The sequence below is a fragment of the Coenobita brevimanus genome, chromosome 75 (genome assembly GCF_032717465.1).
Source record: "Coenobita brevimanus isolate Jiangsu-jjx chromosome 75, ASM3271746v2, whole genome shotgun sequence".
Taxonomy (NCBI): Eukaryota; Metazoa; Arthropoda; class Malacostraca; order Decapoda; family Coenobitidae; genus Coenobita; species Coenobita brevimanus.
Genome location: NC_137028.1, coordinates 29605679 through 29630393, shown reverse-complemented (window position 1 = coordinate 29630393; position 24715 = coordinate 29605679). Strand labels below are relative to the sequence as shown.

Sequence of the window (24715 nt, the reverse complement as noted above, 5' to 3'; positions counted from 1 at the left end):
ACATTATCTAGAATATAAATCAGTCCATCGACTATCCGATCAGTACTATTAACGTAATAACGTACATTTCCGCTGTATTCTGCTACATATAGTTAATTTTAATTCGTGGAGTATGAGACAGCTCCAGTTGTGTAGAAAGAGGACAACAAGTGTAGATACGAACAACATCTTTATTTCAGATGTTTCGACATTTAAATTATCATTATCAGTGATCTAAAAGAAATAGGGTAAAATAGTACGACTAAGCACTAAAACAAATTTCACAAAATGTGTATGTAAAAAAGTTATGCTTAAAATACTAAAAGAAAGGAGGACTAAACCAAAGTTATGTAACATAATGAAGTACTGCAGACATAGTTTTACTTAGAGATGGGTTATGGGTCTTAATACACAGTGATTCAAGCAGTCTTAAGTTACTACACAAGATAATTTTTCAAAACATTTTTTAAAGCATAATGTAAGATACACCATGATCTCTTACAGATCAGTGAGGAGGCGATCTGAGTTTTCGGTCTGTCCTGCTCAACTAACCAATATGTTCGTCTGTCACAACCTTGAAAACACGGATTGTGCTCCAGTTGTTTACATGGGGGAGTTGTTAAGTAGCAGGTTGGTTGGCTTTTTAACCTACACATTATTTAAGTTTTAGACTCTGGAGTGAGTCCTTGCCAGACATTTTAAACTGTTGCCTTGAAGAAATCATCGCAACTTCTCAGCAAGGGTAGTCCACTCCAGTTTCATGTTTACAGGCAAGCTTCAAGTTACGATGACTATTTCAAATCCAAAAGTTTGTTTGGTACTTCGGTAGTTAGCATGATTCTGTATTATGTCTCCTGTAAAGAGGTCATCCATTCAAATATGAACGAACAATATAGAGCTGTTTATTGCTCCGTAAATGAAAGCTGCCTATAATCCAGAAAAGGGAGCGGGGGGGGTGGGTATTTCTGCTTTTGGGTGTACCTGTGAGGTGATGAACTGAGGTCGGATGCGTTTAAGGAGGACCATGATGCGGTAGACATCCACCATCCGGTACTGCTGGAGCTGCTCCATCATCAGCACCACTCCCGCCATCACACCACATCCTGTTGCACCATTCCTGCAAGCATGTATACAGTACCATTAGCACCACTCTCGCCATCGCACCACACCCTGTTGCACCATTCCTGCCAACATATGTACTTCGTACACTACTCACTCCCGCCATCGCACCGCACTGTGTTGTATTATTCCTGCCAATATATGTTTACTATCAGCACCAATCCGTGTCATATCTTTGACGCTGATACCCACTGCCATTACTAAATGCATGTTAATGGAGGTGCTTTTATGACATGGTAGGTCTTGCGGAAGATCATCAAAGCCATTGTTGTTTTTATTACTTAACGAAATTCAAATCATGAATCTGTTTCCTACACCAACCTGAGATCGAACTTGCATCTCCTGCAACAGTATGCAGTTGATCTAATAACTTGACGACCACCTTCCCAGAGAGTCAACGATAAAAGCAGTAAAGAAAGAAGGCTGGAGCTACTCGCCAGTTCCTCCAGTCCATTCCAACAGGAAAAACAGAGAAGGAACACCACGCACCATATAATACGATGATGAAAATATAATTGGAATGGATGGAAGGAAAATTATGCTCTACATTACCTAAACCAGTGATGGAAAAGTACTAGTCATCACATAATTCACCGTGCAATTGTTGTACTTTCGGTGATTTGAATGAAAGACAAACAATCAGTAGGATTTTCAAATTTCCCCAGGGAACTGAAGCTAGATAACTCTCCAGTAAATTTAAAATTTATTACCGTATTGCGATCTATCATTTTCAGGTAATTCACTCCATATCTTTACAAGAGTGTTTAAAAAAAGCGTTCTGCTTCATTTGGCTGGAAACGTTTGCAGATAATTTTAGGACTTTTACCTCAAGTGTAATTCAGCCTGAGAACTCACTGAATACCATACCATTGTGCCATTTTGTACTGTAACATCTTCTCGTTGCCTGATAGTTGATAACACATGTAGCTCTTCTGAATTATCTACTCATGGCTTGTTCCGTAATCTGGATACATTTCCAGTTCCTTTGTACTCTTGCTAATTTCTCCATATCTTTGTGTGTAATACTGAGTCCGAAATGACGACAATGCTCCATGCGTGGCTATAACAAGAAATTGTACAATTGAGAATGATACTGTATTTCCTTACTTGAATTCGAATAAGCGTCATGGCCATAGATCCTGGGAGGATGAAGGAGATTAAATCCTCACAACAACTGGTTTGGCGAAATATACTTTGCAATTAACCCATTTACGGTTGAAGTAATCATGAGCAAAAAAAAATAAGTTACCTTCTGCATATACATGCAGTATTTGCACTGAAAATGCGGTAATTAAAATATACTGAATTCATAAAATATTATTTTTAAAATGTAAGTTGATCCTATGTGGCCAGCAAAACTTTTAAAACAAGCGCCAATGCGATGACGGAGTGATGCCAGATTTGGCCATAAGTTTTTTTTTTTTTTTTTAGTGTGAGGAGGAAGGAACCAAAGGCCACGAGCCGGCAATAACTATTCCTTTCAAGAGAAAAACAGAATACAAGAGCGAGCCAAATTCAAGATCCGTTCATTTCGAGATGCCTGGACACACTGCGTTTGAAAGAGTGGAGATCATAGGAAGCAGGAAATACAGAGGGAGACAGTTTCAGAGTTGACCTGTTGCATAAATGAAGGACTGGGAGTAACGGTTAACTCTTGCATTAGTGAGTTGGACAGAAAAGGGATGAGAGTTTGCTGCTAGACGGGTGTTGTGCGCCCGTCGTAGAGGTGGAGGGATGCTTGCAGACAGTTCTGAGGAGTAATGACCATTGAAGTAGCGGTAGAAAGAGATAAAGTTGCAACAGTGCTGCGAAGAGACAGAGGCTGAAGGGAGCCAGTAAGAGGAGGAGAGTTAATGGTGGAAAAAAACAGTGTATAGAGTCAACAATTGTGCAGGGGAAAAGAAGGAATGGAGTCGGCTTAGCACACCTAATTTCGTGGGAGCTGATTTTACAAGAAATGTAATATGATCTTTCCAAGATAAGTCCCAAGTGAATGAAACCCCAAGCATATTCAAGGATGATGCAGGATTCTGCTGAATATTATTAAACATTAGTGAGTACACTTCTGGAAGATTTTGTCGGGTTGATAGGTGTAAGAACTGAGTCTTTGATGCATTAAAAACAAGATTGTTTTTACCCCAGTCAGAGATATGAGCCAAGTCAGACATTAGGTGTAACATAGCCTCATCCCTTGTTTGTTGAAGTAACTGTTGAGATGGGAGTTGCGGGAACCAAATGGAAAGGTGAGGAGTGGAGTCATCAGCGTATGAGTGGATAGGGTTAGATGTACAGCTTAGAAGGTCATTGATGAATAAAAGGAAGAGAGTTGGTGATAGGGCAGAGCCTTGAGGAACACCAGTGTTGATAGATCTAGGAGAAGAACGATGGCCGTCTACAACAGCGGCTATAGAACGACCAGAAAGGAAGCAAGAGGTGAAGGCACAGATAGGACAGAAACCGTAAGAGGGCATTTTGGAAATTAAAGATTTATGCCAGACTCGATCGAAAGCCTTTGAGATGTCAAGTGCAATAGCAAAGCTTTCGCCATAGTCCCGAAAGGAGGATGACTAGGAGTCTGAAAGGTAGGTGAGAAGATCGCCAGCGGAGCGTCCCTGACAGAACCCATACTGACAATCAGAAAGAAGGTTATGATAGGAAAGATGCTTTTAAATTTTTCTCTTAAGAATTGACTCGAAAACTCTTTGAGATATAGGATGTTAAAGCAATTGGACGATAGTTAGAGGGTTGGGAATGGTCACCCTTCTTTGGGACTGGCTGAATGAGAGCAAACTTCCAGCAAGAAGGAAAGGTACAAGTTGATAGACAAAGTGGAAAGAGTTTGCCTAGGCAAGGTGTAAGCACAGAAGCACAGATCTTGAGGACAACAGGAGGGACTCCATCAGGCCCATATGCCATGTTAGTACTGAGGCCTGTGATGGCAAAAAATACATCAGCTGAAGAAATTTTAATGTCATCCATGAAGAAGTCAGAAAGGGGAAACGATGGAGGAACAGCACTGGAATCGTCTAAGGTAGAATTTGAGGAGAAAGTCTGAGCGAAGAGATCTCCTTTATCAGTAGAAGAAATAGCTACAGAGCCATCAGAGTAGAAAAGAGGAGGGAAGGATGATGAGGTAAAGTTGTTTGAAAGGTGCTTAATTTTCTTGTCCTCGTGCTACCAAATTTAGCATTTTATCTACTGTAATGAAGTTTATGCACACCAGCTAAAAACTATATGACACCCTTGTGGTGGCAGACAAGTGACCCACGGACCAAGATTTCTTATTCACCATCACAAATTAACACATTTTTACTTCTACGAATCATTTCAAAGCTCAGCGCACCCAGGAGTGCCCAATAATTTTTCAGTGGGGAGTTCAGCAACTATAACGGCTCAATTCCCTCTGAGATGGTCCTCTCTTCACTCATTACACCTAGGATTCTATACTCTCAGAAGTCATCCCATCAGTAATCATAAAAAAATTACGCCAGTGACCATCTTTCGTCACTATTTCTGTGCACTACCGACTTGAAGTTCTATTGTTTAATATGATTCTTCCGAATTATTTTTCGTGGTTTACATTTTCTTGTTGAATGTTACTCAGTACAGTATTACTCCTTTTTTTTTTTTTCACTTCAAGTAGTAGTTACTGCGTTCACTTTTTGTAGGAAATTATATATATATATATATATATATATATATATATATATATATATATATATATATATATATAAAGGAAAGTACAGGTTAGAACCGTAAAAATAATACCATATCATAAAACACACGATTAACGTCTAGAATTTTGCATTTATAAGCACTAAAATCGATTTAACAAGCTTGAGACAAATTAAACTGTTAATCAAGGTCTCTCTTCGATTTATTATTATTATCATTATTATTATTATTATTATTATTAATTTTATTATTATTATCAATATTTGCAATATTACGTGCCTAATCAATTGCCTTCACTCATACAGTTACTGAACACTTCACAATCAAATAAGTGTGAATATTGAAGGGACACACTATTGGAGCAAATCTATCTGTGATGATACTTGACCGTCATGGACACGTATTTATCGTAAAAGTTGGCGAGGGTCCATCACACGACCTTTGGCATTTCCTCAGGAATAAATCTTGGTATCTGAGCCTCTTTCGGGTCTAAAGTTCTGCAGTAGAAAGGATATTTGTATGCAGCCGTCCATAAATACGTTAGTCCAGTTCATTTTATTTCTGCCTATCCGTAACTGAAGTGAGCTGAGCAGACTTTTCGAAATGGAAATCTAACTATGCCCCTAAAATGATAGTCATCTATATAACTGAAAATGAGTACATGACACCAGGTAAAAAATAATAGACTTTGTTCCCCCAATATGTAAAAAATCGAAAGAACGAAAGAAAAAACGATGGCTGTCCTGCAAGGAAGATGAAATGGCAAGGGCAGACGCAGGACTTTACTATAGATGGGGGTTTCTTCTACGCAAATACCTTTACCTTTAGGCCAAAATGTTCATTGTGGGGGCTCGAGTAGAGGCAAAAAAATACTGTAATCTGAATGAATTTGCAGATGTTCCCGAGAACTGCATATTCTATACCTTCTATCAGCCTATTTATCCATCTGTTTTATCTACCTATCTTTCTATTTACGTGTCTGCCTAGCTGTATGTAGCCAGACACATTCATTGCCGAAAGGGTAGTAATTAATAAACTGCATCCACGCCGCCATGTCTCAGCCATCAAGCAGCCATCCCTCCTAAAAATACCAATCTGATTCATATACGAGTATAACTCTACTCTCTTCCTCCACCCTGTCTCGGCATCCCTTTGCCTTTTCGTGTTCCATCTCTCTCATAATTTATAACCTCTCCGAGACACAGTCCTATCCTTCATTCTCCTCACATGACTTTCCAGCACATCCTCACCAACAACACAGTGCCACAGCTCTACCCATTCTCCTCATTTATCTGTCTGTCGCTCTACGTGACCCCGCATATTCCTCTCAGATAACCTGATTCCTCTCCTTTCACTCTCGACTTGTGTCCTTTCAACTAGATCCAGGCCTTACTTCCTTACAGTAGTGCGGTGATCAATATACTTCCAAGCAACTACTTGTTTACTTCTATGCCCAGCTGTCTGTTCGTTGCCACCGTCTTTAGTGTACCTACAGCTCACCCTTTCTCGCATTTTACCCTCTAAACTCTCATCTGTTTTATAATATTACCCAGATAATTAATAGGTCAGTCCTGATACGTCCCATGCAATGCTATGTAGGGTGGGTCTCGTTGAATCGACACCTTACCAGCATGAGAGTAGGATGGGTCCCGCGTCAGGATGCTGGTGTGCCGGAATCAACATGTTTGCCACTCCCACCAGCACACTGGGGTTGGACGGCACCTCCTGACCACACGGCCACGACTGGATCTGGTACACCGTCACTGTCTGCCGCTCCTCGTAGTTCTGTGAGTGGAACAACATACAACTTAGGCTCTGGTACACTGCCACTGTCTGCTGCTTCTCCATTTATTGTTCTCATAACACTTCAATAATAACTATCCGATTACGGCTTCACACACTCGCCTTGTACAGCCAAACAAAACTTGGCCTACACTCAGGGACTAAAGCTTGTCTTTACCAAGAAGTGTGCATAACACTTTAGACATGTCCATCACTTTCCCTCATCACACTTCATATGAGAGTATCATCCATGGATTAAAAAAAAAAAAAAAAAAAAAACTCTCTTCATGGACATCTCTCTTAGTGTAATTCCTTCATTCACCATCATCATACTGGTTCAACTTATCTCTCAAATATTTAACTTATAATAAGTTCGTTACTACCGATTCCTACACTGGCTTTGTATAACTCTCCCGCAGCATTATCTTCATTGCATAAAAGAAAGTAGATGTGCAATTTCTTTCAGTGCACTGATAGAAAACGCGGAAACTATATACCCAGTCCTGCGCTACGTATGCCAAAAATCGTTGATATCCTTATGTTCACTTCCACCTACTTCTGATCGTTTTTATTTTTGGGAGGGGGTCGACCCCTCTATGAATCACTGAAGGGTCACGCCTCCGAAATACTTCATTACGGGTGAGAGTCCACAGGACATCATGTACTAAGATGTTAAAGCCTTGTCTGCCATCCTTTCACAATTTGAGAATATTTAATTTTCCAAGGAGGGGGTCACCCCCAAAAAATAATGATTGGAAAACTGTATGTAATGGCAGACTTTCTCAGTAACCTCACTAACTAGCCTGGGAAATGTTATTCATGTATTTTTCCCTATCTCTGATAATTTTTATTTCGGGGGGGGGGGGGGCTGACTTCTCTAAGATTAAATGGGGACTCACAATCCCTGAACAGGGTTACAGATGAGAGTCCACTGTACAACATGTACTACGACATCAAAGCCATATCTGCCCTAGGCTTATCATTTCTGAGAACAGTTTATTTGGCGAGAGGGCTGATCGCCCTAAAAATTATGTTTGGAAAATTTCATATTACTACTGTATAGCATACTGTATAGAAGATCTTCCCGGAACCCAACGAACTCACCTGGGAAGTTTCATTCAGATCCATCAAACAGTCTAGGAAGTGTTAAGGCGCGCGCGCGCGCACACACACACACACACACACACACACACACACACACACACACACACACACACACACACACACACACACACACACACACACACACACACGTTGCCAAAAATGATACCATCCTGCTTCGCAGGATTGATAAAACATCTCTTGCTGTGCTTAGACATCATGGTTTCAAAACACGTCACTGATATTCACTCCATTGAATATTAAACCTGTATTTAGACTACCTCCTACTGCACTACCACCCAAAGCATTATATACAGAATAGTGTAGTTCCTGATGACTAAACCAAGTTCATATTGAATGGCTGAGACAAATATATGCACGCGTATTCAGCACCACTGTCTGCAATGCATTAATTCAATCAGAGTCATTCGCCGTCATATACAGCATAGCTATATTTCTCTAATTCATGATCTTCCTCGTCCAATTGTCCTCCTGACTAAATAACTTACAGTATATATATATATATATATATATATATATATATATATATATATATATATATATATATATATATATATATATATATACAGTATATATACCATATCAAGAAAATTTTCATGGAAAGGGATAGGTTTTTATATTATCATCTTTACAGCTGGAATGAAGTTCTGATCTGTTAGCTTTGAATCCATGGATATGTTTACTTGTATTATGACACTGGATTAGTATGCTGAGTGGATATTTAAGTTTCTTCTCCATCCCCTGAAAATGTTCTGGTTGTTCATCTAGAAATTCATGGTCTGAAATCCTATATGGTCTCCAGTACATAGATATTTGATTAATCTGTTTACGTCAGAGTGATTATTCAAATAATAATGCACATGGGACATTATATTTGTGGGTTTTTTGTATACCTTAGTCTTCAGAACACCTTAATCCCTGATATGTACCACATCCAAGAAGGACAGTTTATTATCCATTTCCACTTCATGAGTAAACTTTGTGGATGGGACTAAGGAATTTATTTTAAGTAGAAATTTATCAATGGGAAGGATGTTAGGCCAAAAATAGAATGTCGTCATCGTATTGGAGACACTGTTTTTCTCCTTCACAGAGGTCAATAAATTACTCTCAAAGTACTCCGTGTATATATTTTCCAGCACAGGGAAGAGGAGATTTCCCATGGCCATAGTAAAGTTTGAGTGTAATGTTTACCCTCAAAAACAAATGGTTAGAATTATCTACACATAACCTTACTAATTCAATGATGTTTGCACAGGGACTATCATCGTACTACTACCCAAAACATTTAGCAGGGAAGCCAACAGGTCTCCGATAGGAACACGTGTGAATAATGGTTTTAAATTGCAAGTAACCAGTCAGTAAAAGTACATTTTCATAAAGGGATTTTAGCCTCATAATCCGTAATGTTATGAAATGAAAATTATATATAACATCGTCTTGCCGTTCCAGACTTTCACGGAGATAGCTTTCGAGGGGAGGAAGTTAGAGGCAGCCCTAATAAATGAACGTGGGTTCGAATCCCGGCTGGGGTAGGGAACAGCTTAAAGGATTTGAATTTCTTTGAGGTAGACTTTACTGATCTACCATAAGATCTGCCGACATATAGCGAAAACACCCCTCCCCCCCCAAAAAAAAAAAAAAAAATACTGACACCAGTGCTGTATGAGACTGCCCTAACTTGTCTTCGAAGTGAACGGTGAGTGGTGACGCCCAAGTGGTGAAAGGTGGTGTATGGGTCGGAGGAGGACTGTTGGACCTCGGGGAATGATCTGTTAAAGACTATACCCAGGGTCGGAAGCATTAAAAAAAAAAAAAAAAAAAAAAAAAAAAAAAACAGGAGGCTACTGAAAGAAAAAAATAAGTACATGAGTCTGGCCATAAGGTGAATAGAATTCGTCTAGAAAGAGAGAAGACAATATGCCTAAAATATATATTACCTGTCCGTCGAAGACTTCAAGGGTGTAGATAAGAAGTGAGTCGTGGGTAGCCAAGTTGAGGGTGTGGATGGTTATAGCGCCTATCTTCACTTCCCCCTCTCCCTCACCCATCACACTTGGGAATTCCTGAAGTATTTATAAATAACCTTAATTTACTTTGAAATTAAGACAAAAAAAGTCAGAAATGATTCACCTCGCCCTCTCCTTCACCCAACATGGTTGGGAACTCATGAGGAAGTATTTGTAAACAATCGTAAAACACACACACATACACACACACACACACACACAAACACACACACACCCACACACAAACAAAGATAATTTGCAAGATAATGTTAGCACAAGATAATTTATTCACAAGATAACCCTAAAAAAAAAAAATCTTCAACTTTCCCTTTCCCTCGCCCACCACACCTGACAGCTGCTGGGGATGTGTTTCTAAATTATATTAATAAGCTCACAGAGTAAACAATGGTGATTTAGTGTCTCTCCCTCTCTCTCTCACTCTCTCTTTTACACTTCCTAAATACTGCCTGTGTATACAGCTGGCTTCACTGATACAGCTACCAACACCTCATTATTTAATCAGTCAGAATTTAGTGAGAAAACCGAAACGAACAGTGATTAAAATTGACTCTTATGGAGACTATCAAACTACTTTCCTTTAGGGTGTGGCGACGGAGAGCGTTACATGCAAAATGTTTGTGATATAATTTTTTTTTTTTTTTTTTTTTTTGGGGGGGAGGCTGTGGCTGAATCGGTAATGAGTTGACCTGCAGTCGTAATGGACCTATTTTCGAATCTCCGCTGGGGTTGGGAAAAGCTTCAAGATTTGAATTTCATAAAGCAAACTTTACTCATCTCCCTGAAGACCCGCCATGTAAAATTGCCCTCGCTAAAACCAGTACACCAGTTCTGTATGAGACAGCCCTAGCATGTATTCAATATGGACATTAACTTTTAGCCTTTTCAGATTGGTGATGCCTCATGTTTATTTCTGCTGCTCTACTATTTTCACTTTAACTTGGCCCTGATTTTAATATTTTTCTAGCTTATATCACTTACATCAGTGATAGAAAAAGACAGTGCTAGGGCTCTTCACACTTTCCACAGCACTTGTTCGTGACTCGAGTCATATTCTAGTCCAAATTTACTGTTACAACTCAGCATTCATGATGGAGAGATGAGCACCTAAAACCAACTTAAAGTAGGAAGAGAACACCAGATGATGATTTTATAAAGTTAGGAGGGCACTCTAGTAGTGAATAAGCTAATGAAGGATTTACTTAATCACCTCAGTCTTTTCTAAGATTAATAAACAAATCTAGAGGTGGCAACAACAGGCTAAAACATAGGTGGACGGACTGAAGGGGTTAAGGGTCGATGATCATCCTATTTCCCTCGGTTCGACTACATGATCGAAAAACCGCCCGTTACCTCTTGGAAATGGAACCTATGGAAGGCCCTTATCTCGTTTAGGTCATTGAAACCACACGACCATCAGGTAAATACTGAATCTTAAGAAACGTCCGCCATCTAATCACCAGAATCATTATAAACATTAACAGTATCGTCATCAACAGCATTATCATTGCTTAATGTTTTACTTATAAATCTTGATACACCCATAGACCGAATATTGATGATGATATAAACTTTTTAAACGCCTTCACATTATTTCATTAAATCCAGTTACGTCCAGGCGATTATATTCTGATTTGGAGAAGACTTCATCAACACTTTCAGTAAGAAAGACCTTTCCTTGACATAAGTCGCACGACTTTATTGTACAAATGCATCCTCAGATTAAACGAGAAAATAAATCAACTATATAAATATCATCTTAACAGTATCATCACCTTACTACTATATTTCATCACAATTACTCTGTAGCTATTACTTATTGAAGAAGAGGTAAGGTACGATCCAAAAAAAAAAGACAGAGAAAATCTGGAAGCGGCACAACCATGAACAGCATGTATGGTGAAATTCCCCACACAGTTATTCATACATACAGGCCCTCGGAATCCTGGCTCCACTTCATAGCCGTAAACAACATATATATATTTTTATTATTTTCTTTATATATGAACTTTACATACATCAGATAGAGTTCATCCGACCTCTGTTAGAAAAGTAAAGATGTCAACGCCTTGCACTCAGCTTTTCCGTACAAACTTCATCAGAGCAGTTAATTTCACCATTAACTTCTCAACAGTGATTTATGGTTCCTCTTACTTTTTATACCTTCAGACGGTTTTACTCACTGCAGCGCAAACGTCTTGTAACAAAAGGGTTAATGAAGGCTACAATATTTTTGTCTTTCCTTTTCGAAAAGCTTAATTCAAGCTTTGAAAATGGATCTGTAGTAAACAGTATTAAATACAAAATAATATTAACAAGTATTCTATTTATCCGTGTCTGTCTGATGATTTGTCTGTCAAGTTGTATACAAGATATCTTAATAAGCTTTTATCATATTTCAATGAAATATGGTGGATAGGTAGGCTGTGGGTCAAAGAAAGTTTTGTTAGAGTTTGGCGTGGATCAGGCTCCGGATGCAGGAAAAAGTAACAGAATTTATTGGCGTCTAAGGAGGTATACGCCCTCCGAAACTGTGTAATAGAGCAGACTATGACCATACAATTACTGACTCTGTAAGACCGTAGATATATTCGACTGTTAAGAAACAGGAACTACAGCAATGTATCTTAAACTTTATTGGCGCTGGCGAAGGTATGTGCTCTGTGAGCGCTTTTTCATCAATGTTATCAGCTTAGCTAAATGACTGGCTTTCTCACACACATAACTGGATTTCTCATTCACTTATCTACTATGTCCACCTCTCAATTTCCTTGGCCTGCTGTGCATCCTCCCACCTTCATGTTCGCTCAAATTATAGTGTTTCACCATCTTCACACACTCAAATTTACAACTACAGTATATACTGCATTTTTTCACAATTACCTTGGCCACAAACTCGCAAAAGTTGCCAATTCTCACCTGATAACTAAATTGAATACATGTCAGTCAACTAAACTACTTTCTTTTATGTGCTTAAGTATCGCTGTAGTCATACGTAAAATATTAACATATTTACTCACTACAGTGGGGAAAAGACGCTCCATTGTGATAAGTAAAAGGAAGCATTTCCGGGACCAACCATGTTCTTAGCTCAGTCCAACGAAGTTCGTCCTCTCATTATTTGAATGAAATGAAAAATTCATTACCCTTTATCTACAATATATATGAAACTTATATAAAGTAATTTGATTGCAAGATGTAGGTAGACCTCAGGTGAAGACCGTATGCAATAACGCGTTCGTCCCGCGATGACTGAGCTCTTATGTACAGTATGGAGGAGCTTTCTCGTGGGTAGCACCGCGTAATTTGTGTGTCCGCCGCCAGGGAGATGCCGATGTGGTGGCAGCCATGTTACACCACGCCTGATGCCAGCGGTTTTTGTACTGAGCTGCTCAATGGTATTTGAAAGTAGCCGATGATTCCGGAAAATATAGTGCCATGGTCCACTGTGCAGCTTACGGATACAAAAATGGGCACTAGAATTCATCGAAGAGAGATGGCGTTACATTTCACAAGTAAGAAATATACCTTGGTGCTAATTCTGTAAGAGGATTGCCCCCTGGGGAGGGGCGGGAAAATTCTTCCCCAGTATCCCTGCATGTATGAGGCCACTAAAAGGGGCCCATTTATCTCCAGTCCTTCTCTCCATATCTTCTCTTCTGTTCACATTCTCTTGTAGATGATTTCCATGTTTCTTCTGGCCTTTATCAATTTGGACAATGGGTTTCATGGCATGGATAGTCTAAGTACTTCCCACACTAATGGAACACCACTACTTCGATGTAAAACAGCTCCAACATCACTGTCACTTCACCGTTAATACCACACCATCTTTTCCGTTTCTGCCATTACCTTTCTCTGCCTTAGTGCCATAAAAAGTAATTTCTACACTGGTGCGACCTATGGCATTGTTTTATACTCTTGGCTAAATGTACCCCATATAATTTGTTGAACTAGGCACAAAAAAATCATACTCCATATATGTTATTGTATTATAAACGAGTGCGGGTGTTTCAATATGGCGGCCAAACTCACAACACTCGCGGCGATGATAACCCCTCCATACTATACCGTAGAGCTCTGTGTATCCGTTTGAGGGACTTCCAAGAGTGTCGTCTGCTACTTAGCTGGTGTGGAAACATCAGCATACCGTACTGTCTCATTTCCGGGTTAAATATTTTTCTTAACTCAAACACCAATTAATTACCGTGACTCATATGCCTTCCTTAGTTTCAATATGTGAAAAATTTACGTTCATATACCAATATATAAAAGTAGTATATAGCCGGTTGAACGCACAATATAAGTACAGATCAATTTAAGATCACCAGCACCGACCTAAAGCACCGTGACTACGAGTTAAGCTTTTCAGCGCCTGCGATTTCGGCAGGCGGTTCGCCTTGAGGAAAAAGTATTGGCAAGATTACGGCTCAGTGCCACCATGGTAACGCACATGAAACCCTACAATAATATGGAAAGACGCTTTCCACCGCACTATGACATCTGTGATGCTGTGTTATCTATCAGTCATATCATCCTGTGCTGTTGACGATTTATTCGTGAATGCAGGGTTGCCAGTTTTTTTTTGATCGAGTTATCGTACTGATGTTTCAAAATTATCGTTTTTCCACCTAAATTATCGTAAAAATATATCGGATGCCTGTGAAAATAATCGTATATTTTTTCTGCTACAACTGCATTACGCTCTACAGTAATATGATGAAGATAAAATAAATGATGGAGTTCTTACCAACACAACATGTCTTCAATAGTATTTTAAATTTATTTAAACAGCATTAGTCTCATGTAATAAAAAAGAAAAAAATGGAAATTGATAATAGTTTCGATATATGTAACGGCTAAAGTAAACACTGTACTGTATACAGCAGGTATCATTTAAGGGAGGTTTATATAACAATATTTAGTTTAGAAATGTTAATAAAATTCATCAAAAATTATTAAATAAAATAAACAGTTCCTCTAATCTATTTACAAATCACTGATTGCATAAGATATTTAGGTAATTCTTATCAAAATATTTCATTCATACTGTACTGTATAGTACTTCACGGTGACGACTGACGAATATCAAACCGTAACAGTCAACCGCCAGTGTGACTCGAAATGTGCCTGTATATTTCGTTCAGCACAACAAGCCTAGCTATCTCGTAAACACAACTACCCTACGTGCACTAATGAAAATTACGACTTCTCGTTTTACAGATAACATACTATCTATGGAAAAGATTTACTCTTGATGAAAAGGATTTTTTTTATTATCATTCTTTTTAAATTAATACTCTTATGCCATAAAACACAGAATTATCGTACAGAACGTACGATAATAAGAAAAGGTACGTACACGTACATACCAGAGGCAGTTTAATAGTACACGTACGATAATTATCGTACGAATGGCAACCCTACGTGAACGCGCTTCACTTATAAATTACTGCGGCGCAGCAGACGTCCCCTTCACCCTTTCCACCATCCTGGTTGATGGAGATATTGTTATGACTGATAAACTGATGGCTTTCTTGAGAGAGGCCGGACTGATCAGAGTATGTGACTTTTTTACTATATGGTTTTGGTTTTTATCGACTGTAAATATGTAAATATTGTACTATTAATTAGGGTTGACAGTTGACATATTTGAAATAGTTCCTGCCTACATCATACATATTTCTAATATAGATGTCCGCTACATTAAACCCGGTTCCTCGCCTGACAGTCACCAGCTGATGAGTGCAAGAGTGCAATGTAGAAAGGTATTGGGCATTTGCAGTCGATGCTGTCTGTTGGGCAAGGTTCTTCACTTATTGTACATACTATGTAAATACATTATGCCATCTTGTTTAAGTTGTCCTAATTAGGGCCGACAGCTGACGTATATGGAAATGTTCCTGACTCGTCTGGTTCTCTTTCATATATTGATGTCCCCTATATTAGGTTGTGCCTCGACTGACAGTCACCAGGTGATGAGTGCAGGTATGTAATGTAGAAAGGCATTACATATCTGCAGTCGATGGTGTTCTGTTCGTCGAGGTATTTTTACCATTAGTGTAGGTCTAGCTATTTGTCACTTCAGGATTTAGTATTGGTTAGCGATTTGTCTGTTAGGTGATTAGTTTTAGGGTCTTTAGATTAGGTTTTTCTTTATAAGTACTATAAGGGCTAAAAATGTAAAACCAAGAAAAAGAATACAGAAAATAAATAATATATATATATATATATATATATATATATATATATATATATATATATATATATATATATACACGTGTCCATGAAAGTGTCTGTATATATGCATGGAAGTGTGTGTGTGTGTGTGTGCCCTATATATATATATATATATATATATATATATATATATATATATATATATATATATATATATATATATATATATATATATATATATATATATATATATACTGTACACATATGGCCTTAATGACCAAGGGTTTTGGCCCCAATGGTTGATAGGCCAAAAAAAAAAAAAAAAAAACAGGCAGGCGGTTTCATCTTCCATGTTTTCGGTTTTGAAAATGATAATTTTTTCATAAGTAACATTCAGTACTTTCACTTCAGCATTTACCAGATGCAGCATTAATCCGTTTGAAAACTATGTGATAGGCGTTTCAAAATAAATATGCAGCAAGACTTGTAATATGTGATGAATTCTATTGCACCACTTGTTTTATGCATTTTAGTAACTGTTCTGCAACATTTTTCTTAGTAAGTCATGTTTAGAAAGCTGGTATAATAGCTAATGATTGCAGTACAGCAAAATTAATGTACTCTTCACTAATAATTATCATGGAGAGGAATTTGGAAAGTATGTGACTGTGTGAGCCAGGAAGAGGTGACCGACTTTAATTGAGTTATCAGGTGAGCACAGGCAACTCTTGGGAGTTTGTGGCCAAGGCAGTCATTATCTGTAGAGAACCGTACATTTTTTTACCCATTGTTCAATAGACGTCCATACTTTACATTTTGCAATGTCCACTTTGTGTCTTGTTCTGTCCATACTAAGCAATCCACGTATATTCTGAACAGACTTATATCCCATATTTAACTCTTTACTCTTCCAATTCTTGCCACACGAATCTCATCCATATGTTAGCTGGCTGTTGTAAGAATGTATCTATATTGCACTACTCAAGAAAAGGGCAACCAATATTAAGGACGCCGTTTGTTGTCACATTTGGCATTTCAAAAAGAGTATTCATCATCTACATTACGTCAGTGCCTATAACCTTGCCTCGTTTAACGTCTCTCATTTCACCTCAACACCATTCCTGCTGATATTTAACTATACTAACTCTCAGACATTACCACCTATAAACATTCACAACATTCTGAACTAATCTAAAAAAAAAATTCTAGTTCAACAGTAGCAAGCAGCATAGAATAGTTTGTATTCATCACGTCTGAAATACTTGTGGCTCACTGCTTACAGTCATTAACAGTTTCATCTTCGTAACCCTTGTTTTGAAGTCTCGTAACACTAATCATGTACACGATATACCTGATAGCCATGAAGACCTTCACTGATGAATATGGCATATATAACTGCATTTCATAGAACAAAGCGGTATGAAAAGGACTTGTGAGTTATATGCTGTATCAGAAATACCCATAGAAGTATGAAGATCAACTCTCAACCTACCTCTTCATATCCATCATAAGAATTGATGAGTACAATACTGGTGCACTGCCACTCCACAACCAGCCTCCAGAACCTGTCCATTGTTGTGGACATTGGGTGTTCCGTGGCCAGCATTTTGTTGGGTTGGTTGAGATCATCCACTCTGACGGCATTAATGTACTGGGAGGTGGGGTCACCAGCCTTCATGTTCAGGAACAGACGGCGCGAGTCAGCTGGCAGCACAGCTGGGTCACGGTTGAAACTGGCCAGTTCAGGCTGTTTGGAAGCATGGAAGGTGAGATTGGAGGGCAGTGTGGAAGCTCGGTGGAACTGTGCCTCACTCTGCCTCAGCAGTTCCTCCAGTTGTTCAGGCAGAATCTCCGAGGGAATACTGGTCACACTGCCAAACATCAGCTCATCAAAGATTTGGAGGCCGAAGTTGTACTGGGCCACATTCTCCACCAGCCTGGCCCGACACTGACGCAGTCTCTTCAGAACAGCCAACGGATCTACCTGTCCCTGAACACTCAGCATCTCATGCAGCAACAGCACCATCAGCACAGTGCCCGTCCGACCGATGCCTGCTGAGCAGTGTGCCACCACCGTGCCTAAACAATCACAAACGTCACAGGTTTACTTATAAATAGAGAGAGAGAGAGAGAGAGAGAGAGAGAGAGAGAGAGAGAGAGAGAGAGGCCATACTTTTCTACAGATTGCCTAACGTGAAAGAGTATTATAATTAAGAAGCCACGTCCCATAAAAAGGTAGTGTGAAGATAAAGGACAACAATCAATGGAGAGAACAACAAAAAAAGGAAGATGCTTTATAGGCAACTGTCACTGCTTATTGTAGGATACTGTACTACATCTGTCGACCAAGAAAACGTTACTATGCCTCTGTGTGTGTGTGTGTGTGTGTGTGTGTGTGTGTGTGTGTGTGTGTGTGTGTGTGTGTGTGTGTGTGTGTGTGTGTGTGTGTTGAAAATTGCTGGTAGGGCTTGTTGGGGAGTGGATTGTAGTTGTTTTTTTGGTTGGTGGGGGGTACAGTGGATGAGTGCTGACGGTGGGATGAGTGGGTGTGATGAGTGGAGCGAGGTGGCCTGGGAGGGCAGGGTATGCTGGGTGGGCGGGTTGGGTGGCCGGGGAAGAGTTGGAGTAGGTTGGGGGTGGGGGAGGGGAGTGGCAGAGTTAGAGTGGGGGGAGCGGAATAGCAGGGTGGCTGTGTGGGTAGGTGGGGAGGATTGTTAGGTGGGTGAGTGGTTAAGTACGAGTATGTTGGTTGAGGGTGGGTGGGTGGATGAATGGTTAGGAGAAGATCTATCCATTAGGGAATAGGCACATAGGGGTTATGGGTTCATGAGTATAATAGGTCCACGACTGGAATAAGTTCATGGGGAGGTCACGTCCTTCAGGGAAATGGGGAGAAGTGGGAGGTAAGTCAGTTAGGAAAAAAATGGTTCTTTGGAGAAAATAGGTCCATGTGGGGAATCGATGCATTTCCTTGGGGGAATAAATATCCAAGGAGGAGAATAGGATGAGGGAGAAATAGGCTCATGGGAAACACAAATCCATGGAGAGGAAACAGATCTTTGGGGAAAGAGGTCTATGGAGGGAAAACAGGCCCTTGGGGATAATAGGACCATGGAAGAGAAAAATAAATAAGTGAGCATGTCCGTGGAAGAAATAGTTCCTTGGTGGAAAATATGTTAAAGGGGAAAATGGAGATCTACAGGGGAAAATTAATCCTTGGCAAAATAGTTACTTGGAGGAAAGTAGCAGTAGTGTAGCTCCGGGGGGAAGGCGTAAGCTCTCATAAATAGTTCACTTACCCCCAGACCCCCCCCCCCACTCAACCCATTACTTAGTGCTCATGGTGTACTGGGGACTGACCAAGCAAAAACCGAAAATGTCAGAACACATGAACCTGTGAACAGCTTTCGGTCAATCACAGCAGTATATGAATTAATCCATTCTAAGGCACACAGACACAGACACAGACACATACACAGACACATACACAGACACATACACAGACACATACACACACACACACACAAGATGGGAAAATCTAGCTTATTTTCTGTACAGTGTGGTCTGCTTAATTGCAATCTTTATATATTTTGTAAAGTATTGTCTGTTCCTTGCAGGCTATGTTCAGTTTCTTTGACTAAATCATCCTTAGGAGTACTGGAAACTTGGACATTTAATAACTGTTACATAATGATCATTTCTAGCAAGCTTCATAAGTACGTGATATTTTCTTTACACTGAAAAAACATGCCTTGCAATATATCCGTATCTAATCTGTTATCACAGTATTTCATAATTTTGAATTCCAAAGGATTTCGGATATGTTGTGTACTGCAATAACATTTTTAATCATTACAGCATCTTCTTTCAAGTGTTGTAATAATTTGTAAGCTTCATGTAATATCTTGGTGAGTACAGTAGAGTGGTAATATATATATATATATATATATATATATATATATATATATATATATATATATATATATATATATATATATATATATTTTCCTTTTCCCCCTAAAGAGTGATAGCTAAGACAGAACGACACACTCACCACAATACTTCTCCACACACACACATTTACTCGTATCTTTCTAGCCTGTAAGGGGAGAGGGAACTGCTTCTCACTGCACCACATCGCACGAGGTTCAACTGCACAGTGCAGTCCAGTGATATCCACAGCCTGGCCCAACAGCAGAGCTTGTTTATCCCTGCCACATCATAATGGACCCATCCCCTTCCCCGCACCCTTAAGGATCAGCTGATTAGACCAGATTCAGGAGAACATCCCGTCTGGGCCGCGTCACCATATATGCATTCACAGTTTCTCTCCAGTCATCCCTATCACGTGCAACCACTCTTGCTTGCTCAACAGACATCCCTCTCGCACTTAACACTCTCTTCACACTGTCCATCCATCCTATTCGTGGTCTTGCTCTCAGCCTTACACCTCTCACATCAGATCCAGTTATCTTTTTGACCAGTCGCTCTTCATCCACTCTCTCCATATGCCAAACCACCGCAGCACTCTCTGCTCAACTCCATCGCCATCTCTTTCATAACCTCGTGTTCTTCTTTGCATTTCATCATTTCTTACTCGATCCATACACTTTACTCCACACATACTCCTCGGACACCTCATCTCCGTACATTCGATCTCTTCCTCTCTGCTATTCCCATATCCATGTTTTAGCCCCAAATAATGCAGTCCGTACCACTACCCCCTCATATAACCTTCTCTTTACCTCCATTCTTAACGAACGACATCTAAACACTTTTTTCATTCCTCTCAGCACCATTCCTACTTCATTCCTTCTAAACTTCAATTCTACATCTATTCTCACATTCACAGCAACATGTGACCCTAAATACTTAAAACACTCCATCTCCCCAAGCAACTCACCATTCAAAACTTCACTCATCCTGCTACCGTCTACCAACCTCGTACACTTCAACACTTCAGTCTTATTTTCATTCACTCTCAATTTCCTCCTTTCACACACCCTTCCAAACTCCTCTACCAGCTTTCTCAATCTTTCCTTTGAATCAGCCACCAGTGCAGTATCATCTGCAAACAGCAGTTGACTCAGATTCCACTCCCTACCATCAGCATTCACCAGACTCAAACCTCGATATAAGAATTTCGCATTCACCTACAACACTGTCCATATAAATATGAAACAACCAAAGTGACATCGTACATCGCTGCGGCAGCCACACTCTCACAGGAAACCAATCACTCACAGTATTTCCCACTCTTTCACACGCTTTACTATTTACATAACAACTTTTTACACATTTTAACAACCTACCACCTAATCCATACAATCTCAAAACAGTCCACGATGCCTCCCTGTCAAGTGTATCATTCACGTCTCTAAATCCATGAACGCCCAAAACACATCCTTTCCGTTCGCCAAATACTTTTCACACACCTGTCACAGCCAACACCTGATCCATGCATCTCATCCCTCTCCTAAAACTACACTGCTCATCATCAATCACTCCCTCTGTACGCTCTCTAACTCTCTTAATCAACATTCTACCAAACACCTTACCTGCAACTTTCAGTATACTTATACCCCTAAAACTAGTACATTCATACTTATTACCCTTACCTTTATACAACGAAACCACACACGCATTTGCTCAGTCAATCGGCACCTTATCGCTCACAAAACGCACATTCAGCGATCATATTAACCCCTGAACAATATTCGCTCCACTACCTTCAGAACATTCCAAAGCACACCCATCCATACCTGCAGCATCCCATGCTTTCATCTCCTTTACTGCCTCCTGCACTTCCTCCATCGTGACCAAAGAATTATTTAGCTCTCCCAGCACATTTGTTCTTTGCTCCCTTCCATCTGCTTCAGTTTTAGCCTCCCTTTTCTCCTCTACGTTTAACAAACTTTCAAAATACTCTGCCCATCTCTTCCTTACTGCATCCATCTCAATTATTATCCTTCCATCCACTGCTTTTGCTCGCTCTTCCTTCCCAGGCTCTTTCTTTCGCACCCACTTCACCTCCTTCCAAAGCATGGGTTATTCTGTTGAAAATTCTCACTCAACTGCCTACGTCACCTCTCATCTGCTGCCACTTTAGCATCACGCACAGCTCTTCTCGCCCTACTCCTCTTTTTCTTATACCTCTCATATGGCACCTCATCCTTACTCTCCAGCCTCACGTCATATGCACATCTCTTCTCAGTTACAGCCATACTTACCTCCTTGCACCACAGTTCACTTCCCTTACCACCCACTCGTCTCACACCACACACCACTTCAGCATACCCCACCACAGCACTCTTAAGCAATTGCAATTCCTCCTACACACCACCGTTTTCCTGATCTTTCACTGCGTTCCACTTATCTTTCAGTTTCTCCTGTTAGTCTATCATTCTCTCTCTTTTGGACCATTCTCTCTCGGTGGTCCAACTCACTCACTTTCAAAACCGCCAACATTCCTAGCTCTCACTTATCTCAGCCCTACCCTCAGCTTTCCTTCCACCAGGTAGTGGTCAGACATACTTCCACCCTTCCCTAACATAACTCTCACACACAAAAATCTTCCTCTTACATTGCTGGACACAACCACATAGTCCATCAATGCTCTATCAACAACACCTCCACCCTCCTCTCTCATCCATGTATATACTGTACTAATAAATATCTTTCTTCTCAAAAAGGGTATTTCCAATCACCATCTCTCGCTCAGCACACATCCCTATCATTCCTTCCTCATTTTCGCATCTTTCAGGCACACCATGCATACCAACTACACCATAAAATGCTACATTTCCCGTTCTAGTATTCATATCTCCCATCATTACCAAGTTCACATTTGCTCCAAATCCCTGCAGACATTCGTCAATATCACTCAAGAAAGCTTCCATCTCTTCTTCATCCCTTTCACTACCAGGCCCATATGCACTCACAAATACCCACAACTCAAATCCAAATTCCGCTTTCACCCACATCAGTCTCAATGACACTACCTTCCATTCAGTCACATACTGCTACATTTCCGGGCTCACTAACAAGGTCACTTCTTCTCACACTGTTCTTCTAGCACCATCTGACATCCTTCCAGTCCTACTTCCAAACTTAGATTCACCTTTTCCTTTCATCTTTGTTTCACTGAAATATTATATATCCAACTTTCTTCTCGCAAACATTCTCCCAATCTCCTCCCTTTCAGCCTCAGTCATACTACATCCGCGCACAATCATAAACCCAGTCTTATGAGTTGGGGGATAACTCAATCCCTCTTCCCTTTCAATGCCCGGTCTCATTGCAGGAACTAAAAATACAGCGGAGGGGGTCCCTATACACACACACACACACACACACACACACACACACACACAATTAAATACATATATATATATATATATATATATATATATATATATATATATATATATATATATATATATATATATATATATATATATATATATATATATATATATATATATATATATATATATATATATTGTCATGAAGTGACAAGGATTAGAGGAAACGGAAGAGAAGAGAGAAGATGACAAGCGATCCACGCTAAACTGCCGGGGGAGTTAACCTGATTGCCTTTAGCCGGGCGAGAGGTGGTAATTTGCTAATTGCCCTGGATCAGGCATTTTCTGCCTGCTCTCGGACCAAGTGGTGTTGCACCTAGTTGCCGTGGGAGCGTCGTGAACTCCACGTGGACTTGACTGTCCACCTTGCCAATCCTGACCCTGCTGCAAAGAGCTGACCAGTCGGGAGGCATGCACCGCCTCCGACCTTGGTTGACTGGAGATCATCTCGTGCCCTGCTTGCCCGTGAGAGAAAGGATCGCACTGTGGGCGTGACCTGGCTTTGATAATGGGCAGAAATGGGATCGTCAAGCACTTTTCTCCTGCGTCAGCAGCATGTCAGTCCGCTCTGTAACACTGCCTTCCCATCTGGTTACTCTCACTCATACTTTCTGTCCTTTAATCAAGAGTGATTTCGGATATTCTCCAGGTGGATATGTAAGTTGTATTTTATTTTAAAGTTTATGTAACCATTTGTGTGAATTAGCTTAGTGTGATTCTTCGAGCTTGCACATTTGGTATCACTGGTGGTTCTTTCAGCCTGATCAGTATTACAGTCTTTTATACTCTCTCTCTCTCTCTCTCTCTCTCTCTCTCTCTCTCTCTCTCTCTCTCTCTCTCTCTCTCTCTCTCCATATAGAAACTGAACCCTCCCCCCCAACCCACATTAAACCTCACACCCACCCACCCACCCACCCACCCACCCACAAGCCCTGTCATGGCCAAGACAACTAGTGACATCACTTGATAGGAGCCTCATGGGGGAATATAGGGAACATAGTTCCATGGGGGAAAGTATGTTCATAGACAGAAAGCAGGAACAGTGAAAATGGTTGGTTCTCCAAAGAAAGGAAAGCTAATCATGGCCTCAATCAGAAATGAATGGGCGAAGTGTGTATCAAGATGTGAATCACAATGGTTGCAACATATTTTTACCTTTTGTATTCGCCTGCATATTCTATATAATTCACCAATCTAATTTTCGTCGTTTCTCTACAACTTTCTTTACTTACCTTCCTCGTGAGCACTGATGACGTGACGCAGCATGGCAGCCATTGTGTGTGCCTCATCTGGCACCCCGTGGTCTGGCCAGGCAATGTATTGGTAGTGGGTCAGGGAGTGCATAAACTCGCCCCTCGTGACCTGTACACAGACACAAGTAACTTTGTTGTATGAAAGGGCTCGATTTTTTAAGTTCCAGCACTTGGGCCTTAGCACTTGGCCCCTAGCACTTGCGGATTATACCCC

General features: G+C 40.2%; 1 protein-coding gene across 1 annotated transcript in view; it reads right to left on the bottom strand.

The window, feature by feature from the left end:
* Positions 1-24715, bottom strand: part of LOC145408100 (receptor-type tyrosine-protein phosphatase F-like) — a 131699-nt gene that overhangs the window by 594 nt on the left and 106390 nt on the right. The window contains exons 28-32 of the mRNA XM_080278908.1: positions 24481-24610; positions 17377-17963; positions 9618-9743; positions 6401-6558; positions 961-1096 (exon numbers count right to left, since the gene is read on the bottom strand). Coding sequence (XP_080135034.1) covers positions 961-1096; positions 6401-6558; positions 9618-9743; positions 17377-17963; positions 24481-24610 — 1137 coding nt within the window. The remainder of the gene's footprint in view (positions 1-960; positions 1097-6400; positions 6559-9617; positions 9744-17376; positions 17964-24480; positions 24611-24715) is intronic.